General features: G+C 48.6%; 1 protein-coding gene across 2 annotated transcripts in view; it reads right to left on the bottom strand.

The window, feature by feature from the left end:
* FAS4 (RNA helicase family protein) overlaps positions 1-26,105 on the bottom strand; it is a 61,509-nt gene that overhangs the window by 34,555 nt on the left and 849 nt on the right. For both annotated transcript variants that reach the window (XM_087384744.1, XM_087384743.1), the window contains 2 exons: positions 25,234-26,007; positions 14,887-15,117 (listed from right to left, as the gene is read on the bottom strand). In XM_087384744.1, coding sequence (XP_087240870.1) covers positions 14,887-15,117; positions 25,234-26,007 — 1,005 coding nt within the window. The remainder of the gene's footprint in view (positions 1-14,886; positions 15,118-25,233; positions 26,008-26,105) is intronic.

Below are 26,105 nucleotides of genomic sequence, written 5' to 3' on the forward strand. Positions count from 1 at the left end.
AGGGAGAGCCAACATAACAAAACCCTAGGACTAACTACCCTAACTCGATTAAGTGTCCTAACTGACCTAGATGGTACATGAACTAACTGTACCAATAGTCCTAATTGACTATAACTAGACCTACAAGGCACATACAAAGGAATAAGTGGCACCTATGGATAGCCCATAGAATGGCCTACACCCCTTTCTTGCCATCTTTGGCGCTTCACCAATTCAGCCCCGGCCTCCTTCATTGCACTCCTACAATCAAAGACTTGGAGTGTGAAGGAATTCTGAGAAAAACCTTTTCTCCTTCCTTAAATTCCCTAACAAATCTGTTTTCATCCGCATATGTTCTTTTCAACATACCATTCCGTATGGTATATCTTGCATAAGTTTGGCCTTTCTAGATGCCAGGTCACCCTTTTCCCCGGGTTTAAGTACATAAGCCTTAGGCCAAAGGTTTTGGACGAACTCATCCACCTTTTGAGTTTCTCTAATCTTGGCCATTAGAGCACTCTCTAATAACTCATATTACGCATAATGCGTGACAACGATTCAGCAATTTTATTATCCGTCCCTCTTCGGTACTGAATAGTCATGTTAAACTCTTGCATGAGTTATGCCCACCTAGCTTGGCGGCCTCTCAAGTCAGGTTGCTTACAGATATGTTTCAGAATATCATGATCAACATCAACATAGAACTCTGATCCATACAAACAATGTCTCCATGTTTTCAAAGCATAGACAACAGCATACAACTCTAATTCTTGCTTTCAAAGGCTACTGGCCTTCCCTCTTGGTGGAGAACTACTCCTACCGCAATGCCACTCGCATCGGTTTCTACGAAAAACGGTTTCTAGGGATCAACTATTTTTAACACCGGTCCTGAGACTACAGCTTGTTTTATGGCGTTAAAACTTTATTGTTGATTCTATCCCCATATAAAAGGTACGTTATCTGAGGTCAGATCAGTCAATGGCGATACTATCTCAAAATATCCTTTGATACGTCTTCGATAAATTGGACAAATCCCAAGAATGATCGCAAAGCGGTCAAACTTTGAGGGATAGGCCAAGTCAGTATCGCGGCCACTTTCTTTGGATCCATTTCTACCCCCTCAAGAGTAATAATGAATCCTAAATATTCAAGTCTTTCCATGCACATCACAATTTTGTTTTTGTTTACATACAGATTGGCTTTCCTAAAAGTACTTAACACTATTCTTAAATGTTCACGATGTTCAACAATACTTTTGCTAAAAACAAGAATGTCGTCAATAAAATGTACTACAAACTCCCCGATATACGAGCATAGTAAATCATTCATAAGCATGACGAATGTAGCTAGAGCATTGGTAAGTCCAAACAGCATTACCAAAAACTCCATAGTGTCCAAACCTGCTTCTAAAAGCGGTCTTATGCAATCCTTGGCTCTAACACGGATCTGATGGTAGCCACACTTAAGATCTATCTTGCTAAAAGTTATGGCCATGTAATGCATCCAGCAAGTCATTGGTCCGAGCCATCGGATACCTGTGCTTAACAGTGATATTATTTAGTGCTCTGTAATCTATACATGGGCGGAAAGTATTGTCTTTCTTTTTCTTCAATATCACTAGCGAAGCAAAAGGTGAGATACTGGGCTGAATATGCCCCAGCTTGAGGTATTCTTCCAATTGTCTTCGCACCTCCCCTTCTTCGGTAAAACTTAATCTATAGGGACGCCTATTTACAAGTTCTGCCCCGGGATAACTTCAATGTTATATTGAACATTCTACTCTTAACTTCAATGTTATGTTGAACATTCTACTCTGGAGGTAGCCTTTAAGGCAACTCGTCCCTAAAACACACAGAGAACTCCTCTACTATCTAATCAGCCAACTTGGCAATCAGTCAGAGAACTCCTCTACTATCCGATCAACATCAATGCTAGCCAATGGACCATCAATCGGCTCTACCAATTCTGTACAAAGAAACAAAAACTCTTCTTGAGTTTTTTGAACTTCCATAACCGAAACTAACGGTTCCTGAGGTAAATCCTTTTTACCTCGTAAAACATACAACACATCATTCATAACTAATAAATGTTCTTTTTCAATCTATGGCTAGATTCTTCTTAAAATGCCAAGCCTTACCTAGGGCTATATCTGCGTGAGCAAGCCTTGTCATTTCGAAATCAAGCTTCTCTGCATAGTCCTGAATTCGAAGTTCCAACTGGGTAACCCCATATCTCTAAAGGCTACATCTTGACACCAACCAGCTCCTGCGAGCCCCCCTCCCTCCCTCCCGCAGCCTCTACCTCCCTACCCCCCTTCGCCTCTCTCCCTCGCTCTCGCCCCCCTCGCTCTCGCCTTACCCCCCTTGCCCTCGCCGCACACCCCCCGCCTCAGCCCGCCTCCACGACCTCACCCCCTCGCCCCTCCGCCCCTCGACCCTCGCCTCACCTCTTGCCTCGCCCCTCACCTTTACCCCCCCCCGCCCCTCGCCGCGCCCCTCCGCCTGCCCCTTGCCTCACCCCTCCGCCTCACCTCGCCCCTCGCTACGCCCCCGCCCCTCGCCTCGCTCTCCGCCCGCCCGCCCGCCCCTCGCCCCTCGCCCCTCCGCCCTTCCCCCTCGCCTTTCACCCCCCTCGCCTTTCACCCCCCCCGCCCTCCGCCCTCGCCCTTCACCCCCCTCCGACCTCCGCCCCCGCCCCTCGCCCTCGCCCCCTCCCCCTCCGCCCCTCGCCCTCGCTTCCACCGCCGTCCCTCCCCCTCGCCTTCGACCTCCGCCTCCGCTCTCGCCTCCGCCATCCGCCCTCCACTCCTTCCGCCTTCCGCCTCCGCCCCCGCCTTCGCCTCCGTTTCCCCCACCCGCCTCAATTCGTCTCGCCTCACCCTTCTCCGTCACACCCAGGCCCCACCCCCTCGTCCATCTCCCCCCTTTTTGGTGGCAGCCTCTTCTTCATCGGAGGTCTCGCAGTTTGTCTTGGCGGTATGGCGGCTCCCTGCCCGGAACCGGAGGCCCAGCCGGACCCTCCCTCTCCAGATGCCTACCGCATTATCTTGACAGAGCAATAGTCGTCTCGGGTACAAGAGGTTGCCAATGACTTTGCCCTTACTTCCGTCTATGGCAGAGTCATTGGACACTCTCCCTCCAGATCAGCCATCAGGGACTGGCTCCAGTTCACTCTCATGCTAGAGGACAGCCACATCGAGGAGGTGGCCCTTATGGGAAGGGGCATCTTCTGGCTTAAACTCTCCACTGCGAAAGCTGCGAGCAACCTGAATGCTGGTTCCCCCACATCTGTGGATGGAAAGATCATCACGATAGTCCCTTGGTACCGTGGATTCAGCGCAGCGGATTTTGATGTCCGCCCCCCCCGCTAGTCGCTTCCGTGGAGTCTGAGTTGCCTACCCCTCAGCCTCCTCCCCCTTCCCCATCCCAGGCAGGACACCTCGAGTCTACACCACCCCTGGAGCAGTCTTCCCTATCTGCTAGCCCGACCCCTCACTTGCAGACTCTGGCGGGCCTCAGCTTCAGGAGAGAGAGCTTCCTCGCAACTTCTACAGATCTGGTCCCTGGGACTACTTGGATGTGGCCGACCTTGGGACCTTCCCTGCTTGTCTCGACATCAGTATCTTCCTGCTCCGTAAAGAGGCGGATGGGAAGATCGCAGCCTTGGTCCCGAGGGATGGCCCTAGCTTTGCTTTCACATTTCTCAGCGATGGCACCGAGACCTGGACAGATGACTCGGTCTGGGAGGCTCTCAGAGAGCAGACGCACGCTCAGGTTTGCTCCTGGATAGGCCCGTCGGGTGGACAGCTTCTCAAGACTCAGTGGTCCGAGGGTGACGTGCGCCTGCAATGGCGCTGCGCCGCCAAGCACTTCAGATTGATTGTGATCCTCAGGCCCCCTTTGTCGTGGCCCCTTCCCCAGGATGTCAAAGCCTGGACTCCTCAGAAACTCCGAGCCTTCTACGGGATGACTACCTCAGAGATCTCGAGTTGGCTCGAGAAAGCGTTTGTCCATGGCACTAAAGGCCTCACGCCTTTGCTAAAAGTTTTGAAGAACGGGCAGGACGACCCTGCCTCCCCCTCCAAACCCTCTCAAAAGCGTCAGCGCCTCCATTCCGAAATGTCAGCTTCTTCATCGACATCAGCCGCGAGCAGACAGTTGTTCGCAGCCAACCAGTCCTCATCATGAGCTTACACCTTGTCTCCTGGAACGTGAACGGGTTTCATTCTTCTGGCACCCGTGGTCCTAGGAAGCTCATCTTGAGACAGGAACTTCAGCCAGCAGTGATTGGTCGCTTGGATATACTTCTGCTCCAGGAGCATAAGCTTTCAGTAGCTCATTCCCGTAGCTGCGGGAAGATCCTCCCTGGACGCTCTCACACTTATTGGGAGCCCTCGATTGGTGCACAGGAAAGGAGTGGCGGTGTCTGTACTTCCGTGTGCGAGTTGTTTGCCCAGGGAGTTTTTGGTCATGGTACGTTGATTCCAGGCCGTGCACTTTGGGTTGGCCTAGAGTTGGAGGGTTCCAAAATAGGAATCCTCAACATCTATGCTCCCACAGACCTCCGATGCAGAGCCACTTTCTGGAGGACACTCACAGGGATTCTCCCAGACATGGATTCCTGGATTGTTGGAGGTGACTTCAACAATCTGGAGACTTTGGAGGACCAGCAGGGCAAAGGACCAGAGTTTACAAGTATGGCTCAGGCAGAGCAGTCCGCTTGGGACTCCTTTATCTTCGCGACAGGAGCTAGGGACAGCTGGAGAGACCCGTCCTTCCGCCGTTGGCACGGGAGCTTGGACTTCTCGTGGGGCTTCCGCAGGGAAGGAGGCAGACTCCTGGAGAGACTGGATAGATTTTATGTCAGTGACTGGGCCATCAGCAGAGGTGATCAGGCGGGTATAGTGCCAGGGACGACACTCTCCGACCACGCGCCTGTGCTCTTATCATTAGACTTGGCAACTCAGTCCCTTCCTCCCCGTTCGTGCCGGATTCCCAATTCCATCTTCTCGAGGGAGGAGGTGCGCAGCAGTATCGGTAGCCTTTGGGACAGAGATTGGGGCGAGTGCGTGGATCTGGTAGATTCGGTGGCGCAGGCTTTGCAGGAGTCCAGCCAGATTTGCCAGCTCGCAGCCCTTCAGGTTCGCCAGGAGTGGTGGGGCAGAGAGAGAGCTCTTCGTAAGGACCTCGCCTCCATTCAGCGACTCCAGCAGGCAGCCCCGGGTTCGGAGGAGCTTCGGATCCAAGCCCTTCGAGCCGAAGCCCATCTTGAGGAGACTCTCCAGCGCCGCTCAGAGTTTTCGTATCACGCCTCCCTCTCATACTGGGCTCGAAGGGCGACCGGATGAGCAGGGAGTTCTTCAGGACGCATGGCCAGAGAGCAGCAGAGGTGATCAGCTTCGGAGTCTTAGGACAGCGGAGGGGCACATCGTTACTGATCCGGATGAGGTCTTGGGGTTGGCTACCGACTTCTACAGGACTCTTTTCCAGCAGGAGCAGCTTGCCCCTCGTACTCGACGTTCCCGCGAGGAGGTGTGGAGGCACATTCCAGCCCTTGTTCAGCCCACCATGCAGGCGACGTTGATGGCACCGTTCACTACTGACGAGATGCTGGAGGCCTTGATGGCCATCGATGGGCAGAAATGCCCTGGCGAGGATGGGCTCTCTCGCGCTTTCTTCACCTCCTTCTGGGATCAGATCCATCAGCCCCTCCTAGCAGCCCTTCAGAGGATTTTCAGCAGCGGATATATCAGGAGATCCGTCAGTGGTGCCCGATCACTCTCCTCACCACTGCCTACAAAATCCTTGCCAAGATGATCAGCAGCGCCAGAGTTCGGCCTCTACTTCCTGACCTCATTCATGACACTCAGACAGGCTTTGTCCGAATCGCAGTATCCTGGATAATGTCTTCACCTTCTCAGAGGCGACGGAGTGGGCTCAGCACAGTGGGTCGCACTTAGCCATCCTACTTCTCGACTTTGAGAAGGCCTACGATCGAGTGGACTGGTCCTTCCTGGAGGGTACTCTGGAGAGACTAGGATTCCCAGTAGGATGGATTCAGGGTATTTCAGCGTTATACAGGACAGCTTCCAGCAGGGTCATCATCGGTGGCAGGATGGGAGAGCGATTTCGTTTGGAGAGATCAGTGCGTCAGGGTTGCCCCCTTGCTCCTTACCTGTTTCTCTTCTTCGCCGAGGCCATGACATACTACCTTCGGGCGAGGTCGACCGGGATCCGGGGTGTTCGCCTTCCCATCAGGGAGGACACGGAGCTTTTGGACTCGGGGTATGCAGATGACACAGCGCTGTACGTTCAGGATGATGAGATGATGCTGGAGAGGGTGAGGCTGGCCTTAGAGGTCTTCTGTTTGGCAGCCGGTGCGAAAATCAACTGGAACAAATCAGTTGGTTTTCTCACATACCCCGAGGCATGCTCACAGTGGGGGAGGTTTTTGGGTTTTAGATGGATCCCGCGGGGACAGACAGCTAGATATCTCGGCTTTCAGGTCGGCCTGGACATCATGCCAGCTCAACAGTTTCTCTCGGTGCTAGATTCCATTCGACGGAAGCTGGCTTTCTGGAGCACTGCTAAGCTCTCTCTTGCAAGTCGTGCTCTTGTAGTCAACCAGGTTCTCCTGGCCACGGCATGGTATGTGGCCTCTTGTTGGTGCTTCTCGAGATCCAGCGTGGCACAGCTCAGGAGGTTGGTCCGGAATTTCCTGTGGTCTGGGGGGGATGGTCTCAGAGATACCAGAGCCAGGGTAGCTTGGTAGACAGTCATTCTTCCGCAGGCTGAGGGTGGCTTGGGGGTCATCGATCCTGAGCTTCAGAGTCAAGCCCTGCTGGGCAAGTTGGTTATCCACGGTTTGACCCTGGGGGGGCAAACGTGGAAGATGTTACTTCAGCAGGGGATCGGTTCTTGCGTCCCGCGCCGAGGTGGAGAGTGGCTACTGTCCCTCAGGTGGATCTTCACTTCTGCACCGCTCACTCACCCCCGCTCCCCGCTCGTTCGTAGCCTTCTCATGGTTTGGAGGCGGCTCCACCTCAGTCTCATACAGTCCCCTCCTAGCTGTCAGGAGGAGATCGACCGCCAGCCGCTCATCTGGAACGATCAGGTCAGAGATGCCTTGGGCCTTCAGCTGGGGGAGAGATCACATATCATGTGGGACGGTTGGATGCGGAAGCCAGCCCGGTCCCTTCGAGTTTGGAGGGACACGTACAGACACTTGGATACCGTTGCTCTAGCAGCCGCAGCTGGAGGTGCCCGTGGAGCTCAGGCGAGACGCACAGAGATAGACGGAGCGATTCCAGCCGGTTGGTTGGTTCCACCCGAGATTCAGATCCTCATGCCTGGTGATGACCGGTGGCTGGGACAGTTCACCCCCCGTGGCATCCCACTGGTGGTTGCAGGCCGGATGGACGACACCTCTGTTTCCTTCTTCGCGGTTTTGGGGGACGGCCGACTCAGGAGAGAGGATGTGCTCATCGACCCCCTCCTCCCGTGGCAGAGGGTTCGGATCGTAGGCCTCGTGGGGAAGGTTTGGCGGACCGATCCTAGTATAGAGCAGGATCAGCTGCAGTTATGGCGACTCTGGCTTTGGGAGGGGCGGGCCTTGTCAGAGCTTGATTGGGACCCAGGAGAGTGGAGATGGCCAGAGGTTGTGACAGGCCAGGGGCCGACCTCTTTCTTCGCTTACAGCACGACATTGGGCAGGAGAGTTCTCGGGAGGATGCAGAGCCGCCCGCCCACCCAGCGGCCCAGTTGGTATGCTCAGGGTATCTCCAGGCTATTTTTGCAGGCCTTCTGGAAGGCCTTGTGGGAGAGCTGGAGGCCTCGGAAGATCTCCTACTTCCTTTGGCTACTCGCCCACAAAGGTCTTCCAGTGGGGAGCTGGCTGCGGCAGGTTGGTCAGGATGGACGTTGTCAGATCTGTCATGAGGACGAGGAGTCACCAAAACAATGCCTGTGGAGCTGCACTCGCGCCCAGGAAGTGTGGAGGTGGACCTTCGGGATCCTTACTCGCGCAGCACCGGAGCTAGGTTTGATCACTTGGGGCGCGTTCTGCTGGTGCAGCACCGCACCTGGCTTTCATCAGTTGTTCGAGACAGGCCCGCAGGACCCCACGTTCCTTATCACACAGGGGACTTGGGGGCCGCTCGAGGGCATTCCGCCGCACCTGGCAGAGGCTGACACAAGATCTCAGGAGAGGCAGCCAGTCTGGGAGATTATTAGCAGCATCGCTGGATGGCACATTTGGACCTCGCACTGTGCGCAGATCCTCGGTGGCACCTCTCTTTCGACTGCCCAGGTCATGACCGACATCTGGAGTGAGATTATACACACACTCAGAGGCCAGTGGGACCAGATACAGGGAGATTCCCGGGCTGGCCGGGAGAAGCGGAGACGTTTCCTCCGTGATTGGGATACGCGGGGCCTCTTCTTCGAGCATACTTCGCAAGGCCTTCAGTGGCGCTATTCACCACCTCTCTGGCTGTTCATTCACACTCGCCTGATCCCTCCGTGAGACAGAGCTTTATATTTTTGTTTCCTTTTTGGGCTGCGTCCGATTTGTGAACGCAGCCCCATTAGCTGCAAAGCTGACCTCATGTATCTTGTTTTCGAAGTAATATAATCAGCACTGTTTTTTCGGCAAAAAAATATCTCTAAAGACTGTATACCCCCGTTGCTGCGGGCTTTGATAGGATATTATCAGGTGCATTGTTTATTAACTTAGCAACACAAAAACAAGTGCTGACCTCTGAGAAGATCCCGCTAGCTAAATCTGCATCTAAACTGCTTTGGGACTTCCCTCCATCTCCACGTCACATTCTGAGATTACCATCTCAGCCATCCGACGATCCTTGTTTCGTGGACAATCTTTCCACTGATGAGGCTGAAGGCATCCAAAACACAAGCCTTCTCTCCTCGCTTTCTCTTTTTGCTCTAGGGTCAAAGAAGATTTTGACCAAGCCCAGGCTGCCATTGGTGTCACTTTTCTTCACTCCAATAGTGGTACTTGGTTTGGAAGGAGTCTCAACTGGATTTGCATGCTTGGCTTGGCCACTAGGCTGTGAGACACTCCCTTTGCTAGCCCATTTCTTCTTAAACCCAATTTTCTTCAAGTACTCATACCGAGTCCCTACCTGCACAAACCCACTTGGTCTGTTTCCTTTGGCATCCTCATAGATCAAGGCTATGGTAATTGCTTCATCTAGCGTGTTCGCATACTTAGCCCGGATCCGATCGTTCAGTCTGGGAAAAAAAAACTTTTACTTGTACCAACTGAGATAGAGGTTCATAAACTTTCATTACACTTTCTCTGAATTTATTAGTGTATTCGGCTACTGGCAAATTCCTCTGCAGAGGTTTCTATACTGATCCCAAGCTCGGGATTCTTCGTCAACAGGCAAGAAGTGTTTTCTAAATTCTTTCTTGAATCCCTCCCAAGTAGTGGATGCCACTCCATCCTTCTGTTGTTTTATCCACCATCTATCCGCTGTCTCATTAAACATGTGGGTGGCCTCGAGGATTTTCTTCATATCATTTTTGATCTCACAAATGGCGAAAGTCTCATCCCATTTGTGTAACCAAGTCTCTATGATATCGGAATGCGATTAGAAATCCGACCAAAATACTTTTCTGGCCTATAATTGGCAATATGAGGCACCTTAGCCCTCCTAGGCTCGACCATGTGAACACTGATTTCAAGCTCCAGTGGAGCTTTACCTTTCTCCTCATGAGATGGTCTAGTAGACATACTGTGAACCATTTTCCTAAGCTCGGATTATCATACATTTACTTGCAGTTGCTGAGCCAAAATCTGTTGCAAGGCATCTTCCAGTAATGCAATTCTACCAAATAATGTCTAGACCGCTAGGCGAGACACCTATGGGGTCGGCCGGACTCTCTTCTTCTTCAATTTCCATTGCAATAGCTTTGCCTTTGTCCATGAAATCTTGCAATTAGAGTCCAGGAGTTTAACCCTACTTGGGTTGGCTTATTTTGGTTATTATTTTTTTTTCCACCCACCACTATCCAAATAATACAAACTCAAAAATTGTATTTACAACTATATATAACAACTTTCCAAAACCCCGCTATACAAGCATATAGCAAATTGTAAAACTGTAAACTACAAATTGTCGGTGCACTTCCCTATGCTAGGGAATTCCTACAATTTAAACTAAATGCAATTACCAAAAAACTGCAATTCAAACATAATCGATTTTTTTTTTTAAGAAAGAAAGGATGGAAAGCTCCCTGGTCAGAACTACAACTTTCTATGCACTAACATCACTCTACATCTCCATGTATCTGCGCAATCTCCTCTCAAGCAAATCACAACCTCCTGTTCTAACGATTGGACGATAAAATGAATATCCTAAAGACTGGACCACCAAATCCACACTAGCCTACATCCGATTGACAATATCCTAAGTGTATGACAGTGTCCTATTGCGTATGATAGTATCCTGTTGCTTACTATGAGTATATGGCGGTATCCAAAATGTAGTATAGACACAACGCTGTATCCACTTAAGTCGAAGTTTGAACCACCCAAGCGTGCAAGCGTAAGTAGACCAAGAGACGAATCGATCAGACGAATCGATCACCACTTTCTATCGTAACCTCCTTACTATGGCCGTCTGTACATACTTCTCGCTTATATTGACTTCATACCCCTTTTAGAGGATTGTGCTGCCCTTGTCACCCACTCACTACACGAGGCTGCCATTCACACTTTCCCCCACACCACCCGCTCCAACACCCCTTGGGACCGTACCCTGTATAGTTGGTACGATGATGAGTGTAAGGCTTTACGCCGTCAGCTCAGATTCAAAACAAAAAACAGTCTTCCGAGCGCACCAAATACGGTACGCGAGTACCATAGACTGGTACGGAGAAAGAAACTAGACTTCGTTCGTCGGAATGAGGAGGAGCTACTGAACATTTTGTTTAGTAACAACTCTAAGGACTTCTGGCAGAGATTTCTACAAGGACGGTCCCCTCCGCCACTCACTGACACTCAGATCTGGTTTAATTATGCACGCACACTTTATGACATCCCAAATCAGCCAGTCCCTAATCTCTCACACATGCCTCGCCCCACATCCTCCACCCTCTTCACTAGAGGAGGGGTAAAGGATGCCGTAATGAAACTTCATAATGGCCGAGCGAAGGATCATGAGGGGTTATGCACTGAGTTCATTGCATATGGGATTAACATCCTAGCCCCGATCTTAGCAAAGCTTTTTAATGAAGCTGTTTGTTTGGGGTTTCCACACACTTGGACCATTAACACTATCTCACCCATCCACAAGGTAGGGGATCCCATGAGCCCAGAGAACTACAGGATCATTATGATTGGACATGTCATGTCCAAGATTTATGCATCAGTACTTGACTCTGAGGTTAGCAGATTTGCAGAGTGTCGAGGACTTAGAGCAGCACGACAGGCCGGATTCCAACGTGATCATGGAACCATGGACCACATTATCACGCTCAGATGTATCATCGAGGAGGCGAGGCAACGGAAGCAGAGGATTTATTGTTGCTTTGTGGATTTCCGCAAGGCATTTGACACAGTTCCGAGAGCCCGCCTCATACGGAGCCTATTGGACTTGGGTTATGACCAAGAGATCATTTGGGCTGTCATGGCACTTTACGAGAGAGTTTCAGGCAGAGTTCATGTAGGATCTGGATGGACAGACGAGATCATGAGCACCATCGAGGTCAAACAAGGGTGTCCTTTGTCGCCTACCTTGTTTGGCCTCTACATTGACGAGCTTGAGACAGTGATGCAGACACAGGGGGGTGTAGGTTGCTCTCTTGCGGGCACGCTGATCCAGATATTGCTCTACATAGATGATGTGGCTCTCTTGTCTTCCTCGGCAGAGGGGCTCCAGACACCTAGACGCACTACAGTCCTTTTGTGAGTCTCATGATTTGGAAGTCAACCTGAGTAAAACCAAGGTCATGATCTTCAATACATCTCAAGCCATCATGCGTCAGGAGCAGTTCACATTTGAGGGTTCACCTATTGAGATAGTTTCATCATACACTTATCTTGGGGTTATCTTTTCCGGACCCAGCTTCACTATGAGACCCGCGATGCAGGCACACTTGAGCAGAGGGTATGCTTCATTGGCCAGACTAGAGAGGCAGTGCTTCCGCTCGCACTTTTAGGATCCACGCACCAAGGGTTTGCTTTTTGACTCCTTGGTTCACCCAGTGGGGATGTACAGCAGCCCTTGTTGGGGGCCAGACTTATAGGATACAGAGTGGGCCCGTGTGGAGCGGCTACAGGTTCTCATGTTATCACAGATGATTCGTGGTAAGCCATCCGTTCCTCATCAAAACATTCAGGCTGAGTTTGGGTCACCCCCTTAACAGCTAGATGCCGCATTTCAGGTCATCACATACCTGTACCGAGTTAGGGAATATGGGGATTACACCTCGGAACGTAGCAGGCTACCATGGATAGCTCTATCCTCTTCTATGGCACTTGCAGCAGGAGGGGACCAAAGGTGATGGTATGCACGTACAGAAAGATGGTTTGAGCGACTGGGGCTTCACATGGATAGACTACCTCCCTTCCAGTACAGCATGGATGCTCCGTTCTCTCCCCTCCTATCACACGAGGTCAACCAAGTTATTCATGAGGATCTACTACAGCTACACACATTTCGGTCCTGGTTGGGACCGAGTGAACTCCTAGTGAAGCTTAGCTTCTACAAAGATCACTTCTTACATATCAAAGCGGAGGGTTTCATTGACCCACCACGATACATGCAGATCCACCTACCCCACTCGCTAAGGGTCTCTCTTGGGCAGTTCCGGGTCTCTTCACACAGACTTCGCATGAGAGCGGCGGAGCAAAGCGACTACCCAAGGAGAGGCGCATATGCACACAGTGTGACATGAAGGAGGTTGAGACAGAGGAGCATTTCATCTTCAGGTATCCTGTTTACTATGAGATCCAAGGGCGTTTCCACTACCTCTTCAGGGATAGCTATGGGATTTGGCCCATTTCCTCTCCTACCCAAACCAACGGTGTTTGGCAGGTTTCATTCATGAGGCACTTAGACACCGCGAGAGGATACTCCGAGCACGGAGATAAGAGCAGACTTCTTCCTTGGCTGATCCCTCTCAAAGCACTATCACGGAGTTCTTTCAACTAGATCACATGGACCCCCACGAGACGAGGCCTCGACATGACCGTGACCTGGAGCCTGTGACCCGCGACAACTCAGACAGAGGGTCGACACACAGATCACACTTGAGGACATCCCCTCCTTGTTTTGAGTCGGAGCCCGCGAGTCGGAGCCCGACCGACAAGGGTCACAGTAGCCCTAGTTAGACGCAGAGCTACGACCAGGAGACGTGCCAGGACCGCACCTCTGAGTGGCCGATAGCACTCTATTGCCGACTTCATGCCTCCACTGCCTCATCCATCCTGATATCTTGCTGCCACTGATGATGATGATGCTGAGATTGATATATAGTCGACCATGGACATGACTATGTTGTAGACTTTAATAACCTTTCTTTCTTTCTTTCTTTCTCAGGCTCTCTCTCTCTCTCTCTCTCTCTCTCTCTCTCTCACACACACACACACACACACAAGCTCCCTCCTCTGCTCTCTCCCTCTCTATCTCACTATCACTTGCTCCCTCTCCTGCGAGCTCTCTCTCTCTCTCTCTCTCTCTCTCTCTGTCTCTCTGTGCTGACGTCATCTCTCCCTCTCTGCGTCCCTCTCTCGCAGCAGCCCTGCCTTTCGCTTGTTCATTAGAATTTTGTATCGAAAATTAGAATCACTTTGCAATTGATTCCAATCGCAAATGATCAACGGTTTCTGAGAAATGATTTTCTGAAACAGAGCAAGCCAGTAGGATCCCTAGAAAGAGTACCGATAATATAGTACTCTGGAGAATAAAAGCAGAATTCTCTCTTGCCTTTGTAATTTATCTACGTTAAATCACAATGCAAAGAAGAAAAATATAGATTGATATTTGCAAGTGATTTGAAAGTTCAGTTGGAAGATGTTTCAAGAGCATTTAGGAGTTAAATGGCAAACCATAGGATGTTCCAATTGACTAGAGGCTTGAGTTGAACCAAAACCTATTGATGACTCAGCCTAACAAAGCATCCTCCTTCATGACTTCCGGTGGTATGAGCCTCTTATAGGAGTCAAAAACGTATATGAGGACATAAATATCCTGGAGTCAAAATATGTACATCCACGTCAATCCATGCTTGCTGGTGCCTAGCCCTAACATTGATGAGACCCCAGGGGCTAAGCTATTAACCTAAAGTGGAAGGTCCTAGGGCTACGGATAAAGAATACATCTGCAATAGAAATCTAAGGCATGAGAATTTCAGCAAAGCCCTAAGACTATATAGTGGCATGAGGACTTGGGCCATGGGCATTCACACATCAGTACCTAGATTGTGGACCTTCGCCACAACGACGGCAGCCTAGCAAGCTAGTCCATGCCTCCCTGATAGAGGGAGCATCCATGATATGGGATGTAGATGCCTACCAGGGGCCACTAGGCCTTATCCATGACGTCTTGTGCTTGGGGGTGAGCTTCAGAAGTTCTATATTGAGTGGTGTGTTCCAGATGGTGCTTACTTGTGTTGATCATCTCAGCTATTGATCATATGGAGCTATGGTTAGAGGAACCCTAGGTCAAGGGTTCCAATTGCTATTATTTTCTTAACTATGCAAGCTAGATCTCTTGCATGGAATTTCCCACTGTGCATGCTTGTATACCTAACATTTGCAGAGAGTCGGTAACTTTTCACTAAATCATAACATATGACAATCACAAATTTCACTACCAAAACAATCAAAGCAGCCATCACAAATCCCTGAGCTGTAGAATATTGAGAAAGCGTTACTAACCTGTATTTCACGGAGGAGAATACCATCCGTCATAAACTTAATTTGAGTGTTCTCGCCAAGTTTCCGATCATGTCGAACTTGAAAACCAACTTCATGGCCCAACCTCAAATCCATCTCATGGGACACTCGTTTAGCTGTTGCAAGAACAGCAACTCTGCGGGGCTGTGTTACTCCAATGATCCCTGATCTCGCAGCACAGTCCCTTGAAGAGAACGCAGCTTCATACAAAAACTGAAAGTATGCAACAGGGAAACAAAAACAGTCCACAACAGAGTTTATCCTATATGGTATAAAGATCTCCGCCCTGAAAGAAAAACAGGCTAATGTCCAACCACAACAAGTGAGGTTTTCTCTTTCTTTTCCAAAGAAGGGAGGATTGTTTCTTATGAAGGTTATTCAAGATACATTAGTAAGCTTTTGACTTTGTGATTCCGATCAATGGAACAAGCTGACTCATGTACTAGATGTAAGAATGATTTTGGATCATGAGGGTTTTAATGCACATTCTGACAAATATCACATGGGCCATGGCCAATCATGTACCTTATCCAAGATGTTTTTTAACTCAAAAAAGGGCCCCTTCTCACACTATCTCATAGTCTTCCAAACAGTTGGGTAAGTGAACATTACAAACATACATGACGAGAGGCTACAGACAGGGAGTAAATCACAAATATAGATCCATATTTAACAATCGTTTGAAGACTTGAACTAGCACCCTTCTCTTCCTCGCTTGTGATTCTTCACAATGACCTTTGCCAAGTTTACAATGGTATAATTTAGTGAATGACTTGTGAAACGGAGCTCCATCCTCTAGCTAGCTTCACCACCCACCTTTGCCCTCCCTCCTCTACCATGCCACTTCCTCCCTTAGAGACCCTCAGCCATCCCTCCTCAGCCTCTATCTCAGCCCTTAATGGACTTTGTCTCCCTGTTTAGGCTCATCCCAGCATGTTTGCTGCACCTTCAAGATACCTCCCCTTCATCATCTTCAATCTATAACCTTCATCAAGTTTGCTGGTGTGCCTACTGAGCTGCCTTTTGGTAATTTCGGCCTGAGTTTTGGGCAAGCCCCTCTCTCTCTTTTCAGGGAGGGGACCACACCACTGCGTGGGGGCTTCTATTAAATAGGAAGCCACCCATCCTCATCACAGACCCGGCGAGCTAGCACACATATGTCGAGTCGCTCTATGACGCTCCAGACCAGGCACCACTTGATATGTCCTCCCTACCCAAGCCCGACACATCCACCTTATTTACCACATGGAATGTGCAGGCTGCACTTCGTCGACTCCATAACAGAAGAGCCTTAGACCATGCACTTCATGCACGGGCAAGAGGTCTCGGCCGCCAATCCTAGCACAGAAGTTCAATCATGCCATATGCCATGGCTTCCCCCTACTCAAAGTACCACCACCATAGTACCAATACACAAGGCAGGTGACCCCATCAGATAGAGAGAGAAAGAAAGAAAGAAAGAAAGTTTATTAAAGTCTTCGAGAGACCGTGAAGGTCTATGAGACTAAAGATAACTGATACAATGAGCATAACGGTGGCGGTCTCAAAACGGGCCAGCCAACTGTTTCTACAAAAAAGAGGTTATGAAGGATGGTGTGTCTAGTCCTGATACAAAAAATATGTGTCAACCTCCAAATGATACAAAAAAGAAGGGGGGGCCACCAAAAATGGGGCAGGGGGGGGAGATACAAAATATATGTGCAGGTGGTGATCGTCAGAGACCAATCATAGAGGGGCCGTCAAATGGGAGGCCGGAAAAAACCCTACGATAGATGATTGGCCTCTGACGTCACGCGGCCTAGTCGAGCTCAGTCGTCGGGGGGGGCGGGTGGCCCTGTGGATGAGGGCAACGGTAACCCCGGTGGGGCGGGCAAAGAGCAGAGACGAGATGTCATGGACCCGGATGTGTGAGTCTGTCCGCTAGCGCAGCTGTCGTGGCTCTGGCTCTCGCTCACGTCCGCGTCGTCGGCTAGACTGAGGAGAGGTATCCTGTGACTGGAAGAAATCAGTGATGGGCCGTTGGGTGTCCTCACACTGTGTGTGCTACACGTGTCGCCGTGCTCGGAGAGAGGTATCTCGGTGGCGAGTCATCTCATGTAAGAAAGCGGCTAGGCATCGCTGATCCGAGAACTGCAACATGTGTGGGAGGGGGCCGAATCCGTCACGGAAGAGGCAGTGGTACCGGCCTCGGATGGCATAATAGATTAGACATCTGAAAGCAAAGTGCTCCTACGACTCGATCTCCTGCAAGTTGCAAAGTGGGCAAAGGCGGCCCGAGGAAGATCCGGAGCGCATGTGGTAGATGAAGCTGAGTGTAACCCGAAGGTGTGATGAAGCCCTCCTGTGAGATCTGGAGGCAGTGTCGGCGGTAGAAGAAGTCGAGCTTCACAGGAAGCTCGGAGTGAAGAAACCATGTCCGCCAGGTGTGGAGCTGGAGCAGATCCGCTCGAATGAGCCGGTTGACCTCCTGGTCAGTGAGAGAGAGAGAGAGAGAGAGAGAGAGAGAGAGAGAGAGAGATCAGCACCTTCACAGAGGCACAAGGGTAGCAGGCTTTGGGACAAGCTAGGTTCTGAAGTTAGCACCCTACTCTAGATCGCATCTTCATTGCATGGGCCATCATCGAGGAGGCAAGACTAAGATCTCAAAAAGTCTACACTTACTTTCTAGGCTTTCAGAAGGCTTTTGACACAATTCCGCGATCTCGCAAGATCAAGAGACCTCACGGAGATTCAGATTCCAAGAGTCAAGATCTGGGGGGTGATGAGTCTCTATGGGTCAATCAAAGGGGTATGAACCCCAAATGCCATGTCTGTCTGGATTGAGAGCACGATTGGAGGGAGTGATCTCTTAGCAACAACTAACTGGGCAGATTTGAGAGGCTACAAGTGGCTATGGGATCCCATATGATTCGAAGCAAAGCTCTCAGTCCCTCATCAGATAGTACGGACAAAGTTTGCCATGATGCTACTCTAGATCAAAGCCATTTTTTAGACAGTGGCATATCTTCATCGAATTTGGGTTTTGCCCAAAGATAGAGACTACTAAGCTTGGCACTAGAGTCATACAGGCAATTACAGCTTGTTCTTCATGTATATCCAAACAGTTTGCTAGTCAGGGTATTAAGATGAATGTACTCCTGCCCTTTCAGTACAGTTTGGATGCTCAACCTTCTCACATTCTACAAGATGAGATCAATCGAATCATACATTTGGACCTACTCCAACTCCATATGTACGACGACAGATTGGTTATTAGACATATACCTAGAGGACAAACGCATCTCCCATGCACGTATGATTGCTATTGGACAGTTGCGGGTCTCGTACCCCTAGCTCACGATCGAGATAGGGAGGTTTGCAGGCACACCTAGAGAGCAATGCATCTGCAGACTATGCAAGATCTTCATGCTATGCACACTGGAGGAGGAGGAGCCACATGAGCACTTTCTCTATACATGCCCAATTTACTACGAGAATTGTGGTGGATGATATCATTGCCTTTTTCTACGAGGGACATGGGTTCAGACTACTTTCTTGGCTGATCCATTTTCATGATCACATCTGCATTGGCCTCTACTTGATCAAGATGCGATAACATAGAGAGACTATTGATAGATCAAATAGTAGGAGGTGATTGTGACACGGGAGAAAGAGCTAGACCAGACGCAGTAGCATGTCAAAAGACTTCTATACATGGAGCCAGCATTGGGTCACAGTAGAGAGGAGGAGGAGGTCGCCGAGATGAGGACAACGTGGATTAGTGAGGAGGAGATGAGGAGCACTAGAGCTAGAGCCACAGAGACCACGCATAGTATGGAGATAGACTGGAGCACAAATGATGAAGGTCCAGTCTATCCCAACTTTATTTAGAGGGAACCATCAAAGGCGACGTATCAGACAAAGATCACGGAGGCTACGCCCCCCACCACAGCAAGAGACAACCCGACAAAGGGAGAGGCAAGATATCCATATATCCCATCGAAGGCCCAGGATCATAGTTGACTACATCTTTTGGTTCTCTTAGGATTTTGAGTTTTTGATTTTGGATTTTTAGTATAGCACTTGGCAATGGCCCTAGCGAGCCTTGTGTCATCCCATGGTAGCTTGTATGAGATACTAGTTTTTAATGTACCTTGCCTCATAGCTCCGTGAGGCCTCCAAAAGACACTAGGAGGGGGACACCGCATGGGAGCCTCTCTACAGTAAGAGCAGACTCCCTACATGCTGGATTCTGAGAGGAACGTGCTAGTTCATTCTCTCCTATTGATGCGAGCTGATGTTTTCTTGGACTTGCCCCATAGCTCCTTAGTCCAACCAATGGCCAAGATTGGTAGAACAGTCTAGTGCTGAGGATTAGTACGACGAATAGAAATCCAGTGACCAAGTTGAGCCACAAGTTGACCAGGCGAACAATAGGATGATTTGTTCAGGTCAACTGAGGATACCACCAACTCTTATGATCAAGAGATCCCAGGCCGTTCTTCTATGTCGGCATTCGGGACTTCTTGGCCTCTAAAGCACCAACGCTCAAGATAAAACCCTTATGTTTATATATATCAAGATGAATCCAGGAACATGCCCAAACTCATCCTCTTAAAACGCACCACATAGCGTAGTTTCAATCTCATGATAGTCACTCATAAGGTTGAAAACCATAAACTCCATCACACATAGCAGGGACTAGCTACTATGACATCCCCACTGACACCATCAGCGCCCAACAGTGGGTGTAGACCATAGTACAAACATATGCTCTCACACATACAAATCCACACATCCACACATACTTGAGCAACCATTTATACAAAGGTTTTCGTACTAAGTTTCTGTCGGCACTCTGGAGATGAAGGGCAAACTCAACCGCCGTGACAAAGGCTAGCACTAAAGGAGAATGCTAATCAAAAAGCAATCCACATTCTCTTCATTCAAGCAACAAGTGCTTGTGAAGACTATAAGATTTCATTTTAGTCTCTCCCAAACAAGCATCCATGCCAAAAAAAATGCTTAGACCATCTAGCTGGTAAGGCAACGCACCCTTAGGTTTACTCCAAGGATCAAACTATAACCTCCAAAACTTCTCTATAGATCACTAGATCGATCTTAGATTAGTTTTGTTGGCCCTACAAGGGTCCTAAGGGATGGTGCTGATTAAAGAATGTTAATCTCGCTCATAGTCTAGAATATAGTTTATTTGGTCAAGTTGACCATGTTAATGGGTGTTTAGTGTTAGGATTAGTGGTAGTTTAGGCCATTGTAATGAGTTTTAGGTTTAGGTTTTTGTCCCTTTGTGGATATCCTAAATGACTTTGTCACTTTATGTTGATTAAGTTTTTGGCCTTACATGAGGGGTAGTGAGTTATTTTGTCATTTAGCTTGTATGACACCACCTTTATTAAAAGCATGTGATATTATTTAAATGAGGATCTTTTGCCAAAATGGCCACGTCCCCACTCCTATTTAATGGTCCATCTCTTTTCTCTCCTCTCTTTTCACTCATCAACCTTTCCCAATATTCATTCACCTTCACTTGCATTTTTTTCTTTCCCTTTCCTTCCAATTTACACTTCTGTTTTCCTTTTACACATTATTGGAAGATTTCATTGTAATATTTATCCGAGCTACTTTACATTTTCTCTAATGGGGACTTAGTGATTGTGCCACCTTGTTGCAAGCAAGGCCATAGTGGTGACCTATTGCATGCATTTGCACATAATGCACACTTACACCTACAATAACATTCCAAAAGGCAGGGCCTAAGTGGGATCCCCACCTTGTTTTGATTAATGGTTAAGCTAGTCGATGTTAGGTTAGGTACATTTAACCTACGTTAGTTTAGGTTTGACTAACTGGGATTGAATCAATTGTCCTAGCTGTCCTGGTGGTCATAGGTCAAGTGTCCTTATTGTCTTAGGTGATCTAGGTGTCCTATTACAAAAAACCCGAAATTTCAGGCCTTTACAGCCCATTTTTTAAGGCCTTTACGAGCTGTTACAAGGCTGTTTTCAGCCCCATTTGAGCACCACTCCAAAGCTTCTTCAACGACCTTTCTCTTAAACCTCTCCAGGTGACATTTCCAATGTCTCTGCACACAATATGAGGGGCTTATTTAACATTATAACAGATTTCACACAAATGTCTATCTCATTGAATTTGTTTTCCCTCATTGCACCGTGGTAGTACTTGCTTGTGGGGGGAGCCGTGTCTATCAGATTGGGACCTTCTTGCAAGGAGCTAGCCGCATTTGTACTTCTATTTTCCTGACAATTCAACATGGCAACCAAGCGTGTACCTTGTTTTGAAGAGTCATTACCTGGTAGTGACCCACCATATGAGGCTCAGCATAAGCAAATGCCTTCCATAGTGGGTGCATCCACTAGTGGCATAGATGTTTCTACTGGGCCCATATTTACTACATCTTTGAATATGCAGACATGTTTTGTTGAGGCGTTCTCCTCAATGCTTCAAGGTACATTCTATGTGTTGGAAAGGTCACCTCCCCATCTGTAAGCCCCCATATGAGGAGAGCATGGGGGAGGGAGACTTAGGGCATGTGCCCAAAAGAAAAGGTAAGGGAGGGGGCTACCACATGGGCAGCACCTCACAGGGAAAGGACAGCCATAAGGGGCTGCCACATGGACAGCACATGAGCTGCCATGTGGGCAGCACAGCAGCCTGGCAGAGGTGCTTCAAGGACTGTCTGTACGGGCTGGAACAGGGCCTGAATTAAGGCGCGATGATGTCAGCCACTGTTCGGATCAGTACGGGCTGCTGCAGGGCACTGTACGGAAGGTGTACGGGCAGGACATGGTGCCGGCAAAGGGCTGCAGCGTGGTGCAGCAGAGGCGGGGCAGTCCAGCATGACAGGTCAGCCACATGGAGGCCTGGTGGAGCAGCAAAGGAGGCTGCTATGAGGCAGGGACCTGCCTTTATATAGGGCTGGGCCCTTGCCTTGATCGGAGGGCCAAGGCCCTAGAAGAGTGGGCCAAAAAGGCCCCGGTTTGTGAACCCTTGTAGAGCTGGACCACAGACTGGTCGGCCAGAATGGGCAGGCTGGTCAGTTTTTGCCGGCCCCCTGGGGGCCCATAAAAGGAGGGTCTCCAGGCCCTCATTTCACATCTTTTGGAGCAGCCATTCACAAGCAGTTTGGAGCAGTGGAGCCGCTATCTTGGGGCCTACATTCAGGAGGACCAAGAGGACCTGTGAGCTGCAGACAAAGCTTGGCAGGGGCTGCCTACCTAGGCTGACACTCAGGGCGGCAAGGTTGAGAAGAACGCTTGGACACAGAGTCTACATATGCTCGAGGTGGATCACGCGGGCTCAGAGATCTAGAAGTGCTTGACATCTAGTAGGAGAACCTTTTGGTATTGTATCCTGTCCTACTTTGTGGACGGACGGAAATATAAAGAGTTGCTTTTATATTTGTCTCTGAGCATTGTCTATTTACTGGCTTGCACATCTATGCACATTAAGTTAAGAAGTCTGTGATTCCACACCCCACACCACACTGTGAGAGCTCCTGGGCAATTCTATCAGTCTTCCGCTGTGCGTACCCTCTGTTGGGTCATTTCTAACACTATGGTTGGGGCAGCAGCTTGGTCAATAGATTGGCCAGCTGTTCAACCACGTCGCCACACATGCATTGACACACAAAAGCAAGCAGCCTTACCCCAGCATGGAAATCAGTCAGACAGCCAAGATGCATTCTCCGCACCACGCAGAGGTTTTATGGCAGATGCTCCATGCGCTTCTGGATATCAGTCCTTCAGACCGTTTCAGTTTGAGCAGTCTAGTCCCCAGTACTGGTTGTTGGTGTCAGAAAAGATTGAAACTGCCCAAGATCACATAACCATGAAAGAGAATCACTCCATGTGTACACACGTATAGAAGGAACAAACACAAACTAGAGAATGCACAACATGTAGAATAAGCAAAAATGTATATGGGAGGATGCTCAAACCCTGATACAACATGTAGTGCTCAGCATGTCTATATTTTCACAGATCAAGAAATTTGTTTGGTTGGATAGTTCACCACACTGGTTGTTTGTGTCAGAAAATACATTGGAAGATTGAAACTGACAAAGATCACACAACCATGAAAGAGAATCACTACATAAGTGTAGATGGAATAAACAGATGTAAACTAGAGAATGCACAGCATGTACAATAGCCAAAATGTATATAGAAGAATGCTCAAACCCTGATACAAAATGTGGTGCACCATCAAGCAGCCTAAATGCTGCCTGGATGTGAGCCTTTGGCATGGCTGTGCGCTGCCTTCTACCTCCTCCTGACACCTCTCAGCTCTGTCAGCATGCATGCTCTTAATGAGCTTCATTGTGCTGGCTCTATGCTGCTCCTAGATGCTCTTCTAGTGCTTTTCTTTCTGGTGGAGATCTGCACTCATAGGCATCCTGCTGATGTTTCTACTTGGCCCATATCTCCTGCATCTCTGAATATGCAGACATCATTTGTTGAGGCGTTCTCCTCAATGCTTCAGGGCATATTCTATGGTTGGGGCAGCAGCTTGGTCAATAGATTGGCCAGCAGTTCAACCAAGTCACCACACATGCATTAACACACAAAAGCAAGCAGCATTACCCCAGCATGGGAATCAGTCAGACAGCCAAGATGCATTCTCCGCACCATGCAGAGGTTTTATGGCAGATGCTCAATGCACTTCTGGATATCAGTCCTTCAGACCGTTTCAGTTTGAGCAGTTTGGTCAGAAAACATTGAAACTGACTAAGATCACATAACCATGAAAGAGAATCACTAGAGAATGCACAACGTGTAGAATAAGCAAAAATGTATATGGGAGGATGCTCAAACCCTGATACCAGCGTGTATATATTTTCACAGATCAAGAAATTTGTTGGTTGGATAGTTCACCACACTGGTTGTTTGTGTCAGAAAATACAATGGAAGACTGAAACTGACAAAGATCATATAACCATGAAAGAGAATCACTACATGTATACATAAGTGTAGAAGGAATAAACAGACATAAACTAGAGAATGCACAGCATGTACAATAGCCAAAATGTACATAGAAGAATGCTCAAACCCTGATACAAAATGTAGTGCACCATCTAGCAGCCTAAATGCTGCCTGGATGTGGGCCTTTGGCATGGCTGTATGCTGCCTTCTACCTCCTCCTGACACCTCTCAGCTCTGTCAGCCTGCATGCTCTGCATGTTCTTAATGAGCGTCATTGTGCTGGCTCTATGCTGCTCCTAGATGCTCTTCTAGTGCTTTTCTTTCTGGTGGAGATCTGCACTCATAGGATCCTGCTGAATGCCAACACCTCCATTGGAAGCCATTTCATATGACTGGAGAGCCCCTGACCTGGCCGACCAGTCTATACATCTGAAAACCCTGTACAGGCCGACCAGGAGTCAGGTACACTGCTGCTGCTTGTTGTCGACCTGTACCTGCAGTCTTGACCTGGTTCAGCCCCTCTCTTAGCTATAAATAGGCCTAGAAGGTGCCATATGTGCTGCCCGTCCAGGGCACCACCCTAGCGCTATTCCAGGGCCTTCTGGTGCTGCTGCAGTGCAGCCCCACTGGCTGTACCAGCTGCACACGCAGCAGCCTGCATGCTGCTCTTCTCTCTCTCTTTTCTTTCTGATCCCCTTCCCTGCTGACAGTCATCCTCCCCCATGTCCTCATATGGGGGCTCACAGGTGGGGAGGTAACAGCTAATCCCCAACAGTTGGCACCTGTGCTTCGAGCAGTAAGCTGAGACCCACAAAGCAGGTTGCAGGACAGGTACCTTTCTCTCAATGCCTCATGGACAGCTGACTCTCTGTATCATTTATTAGATGGTATAATTCTTTAAGGGGAAAAAGAATGGTATACTTTATAACTGTGTTGATTGACACATTGAAAACCTTATATTTCCAAAGGTAAAACGCATCAAACTATAGACTTCAAATCAAGATTGTTCCCATGGGCAATGTCGCTCTATTAGGCTGCATTGCACAAATACTCACATGCATTTCTGGTTTGAGCTAAAAATTTTCCTGTAAAACACTTTACTCGTTGGATGTACTCTCATGCATCAGTGTGATAACATGAAAAATTTTCATCCATTATTTTCTGAACAAGAATTTTCTAGAGTTTGAGGCAGGGGTCCACACTGATATCACACTGATTATGTCAGAGAGCAATGCTGATAAATTTAAAGAGAGCAGAGTTTACCCAACCTCTCTCCAGGAATAAAAGGCTTCTAAAAAAACCTTCTATATTCTGTTTTTGCTTAGTTTAAGGGATGCATGAGTAGAACTAAAGCCATATAGATGTAATATTTAAAGCACTAAATATGTACCTGTGGAACCTGGGTGGTTTTGCCACAGCCAGTCTCCCCACATATAATGGCAACTGGGTTCTCAACTATGGCCTCCATAATTTCCTGCTCCATCATGAAGATTGGAAGCTTTCTCCTTGCAATCTCTACCTCCTCTTGTCTTGAAACATGCACAACAAACTTCTGGCTGCCAGTAAAAATCTCATCATTTCCATTAACAACCTTGGTTTGTGTGACTTGGTCAACGTGCACAGGATCTTTATCAAGCTTTGCAAGTCCCACATCAATAGCTACACATGTTCCTGTGCCAACATTAGTATCATCTTGCATTTTTGACTTCATCTTAGCTTTCCTCTTCTTCTTCTTTTGCAAAACAGGTGCCATTTTTCCCACAGCTCCAGCTATGGTTGAATCATGCTGAATAGGTCTTGAATGTTCAACTAACAATCTGCCCTTTCCACCAGCTTTACAGTCTTCTTGCTCCGTGCCAACTCTTTCGAGCTTTGTGGATGATAACTCGACTTTGACATCACAATTTCCACCATGAATATTCTCAGCACTTGAATGATTACTGCAAACTCCCTTCCGTTTACTAAGAAGAGCCTGCAAGCCATGTCTATTTCCTGCTTCAATAGTTGTCTGTAAAGCACTTTCGCCTTCCTTACTAGTCTGAGAGTCCCAAAGGCTTCCATTTTCAAACGTCCTCTCACAAAGCAGTGGCACTCCAGAAGGAATTTTGAGTCCTGCACGTTCAAATTGGATGGCTCTTCGAAGCTTCTCCCGCATATGTTCTCTCTGCAGATCACACTTTCCGATTAACAAACAAAGCCTAGCTAAAGGGAACAGAAAGTCTGACCATGCAATAATTCAGCAGATTTAAGCCAAACCAAGAG

This window comes from Dipteris shenzhenensis, chromosome 14 (genome assembly GCF_047967505.1).
Source record: "Dipteris shenzhenensis isolate YYH24624 ecotype China chromosome 14, Dip_SZ_1.0, whole genome shotgun sequence".
NCBI classification, from domain to species: Eukaryota; Viridiplantae; Streptophyta; class Polypodiopsida; order Gleicheniales; family Dipteridaceae; genus Dipteris; species Dipteris shenzhenensis.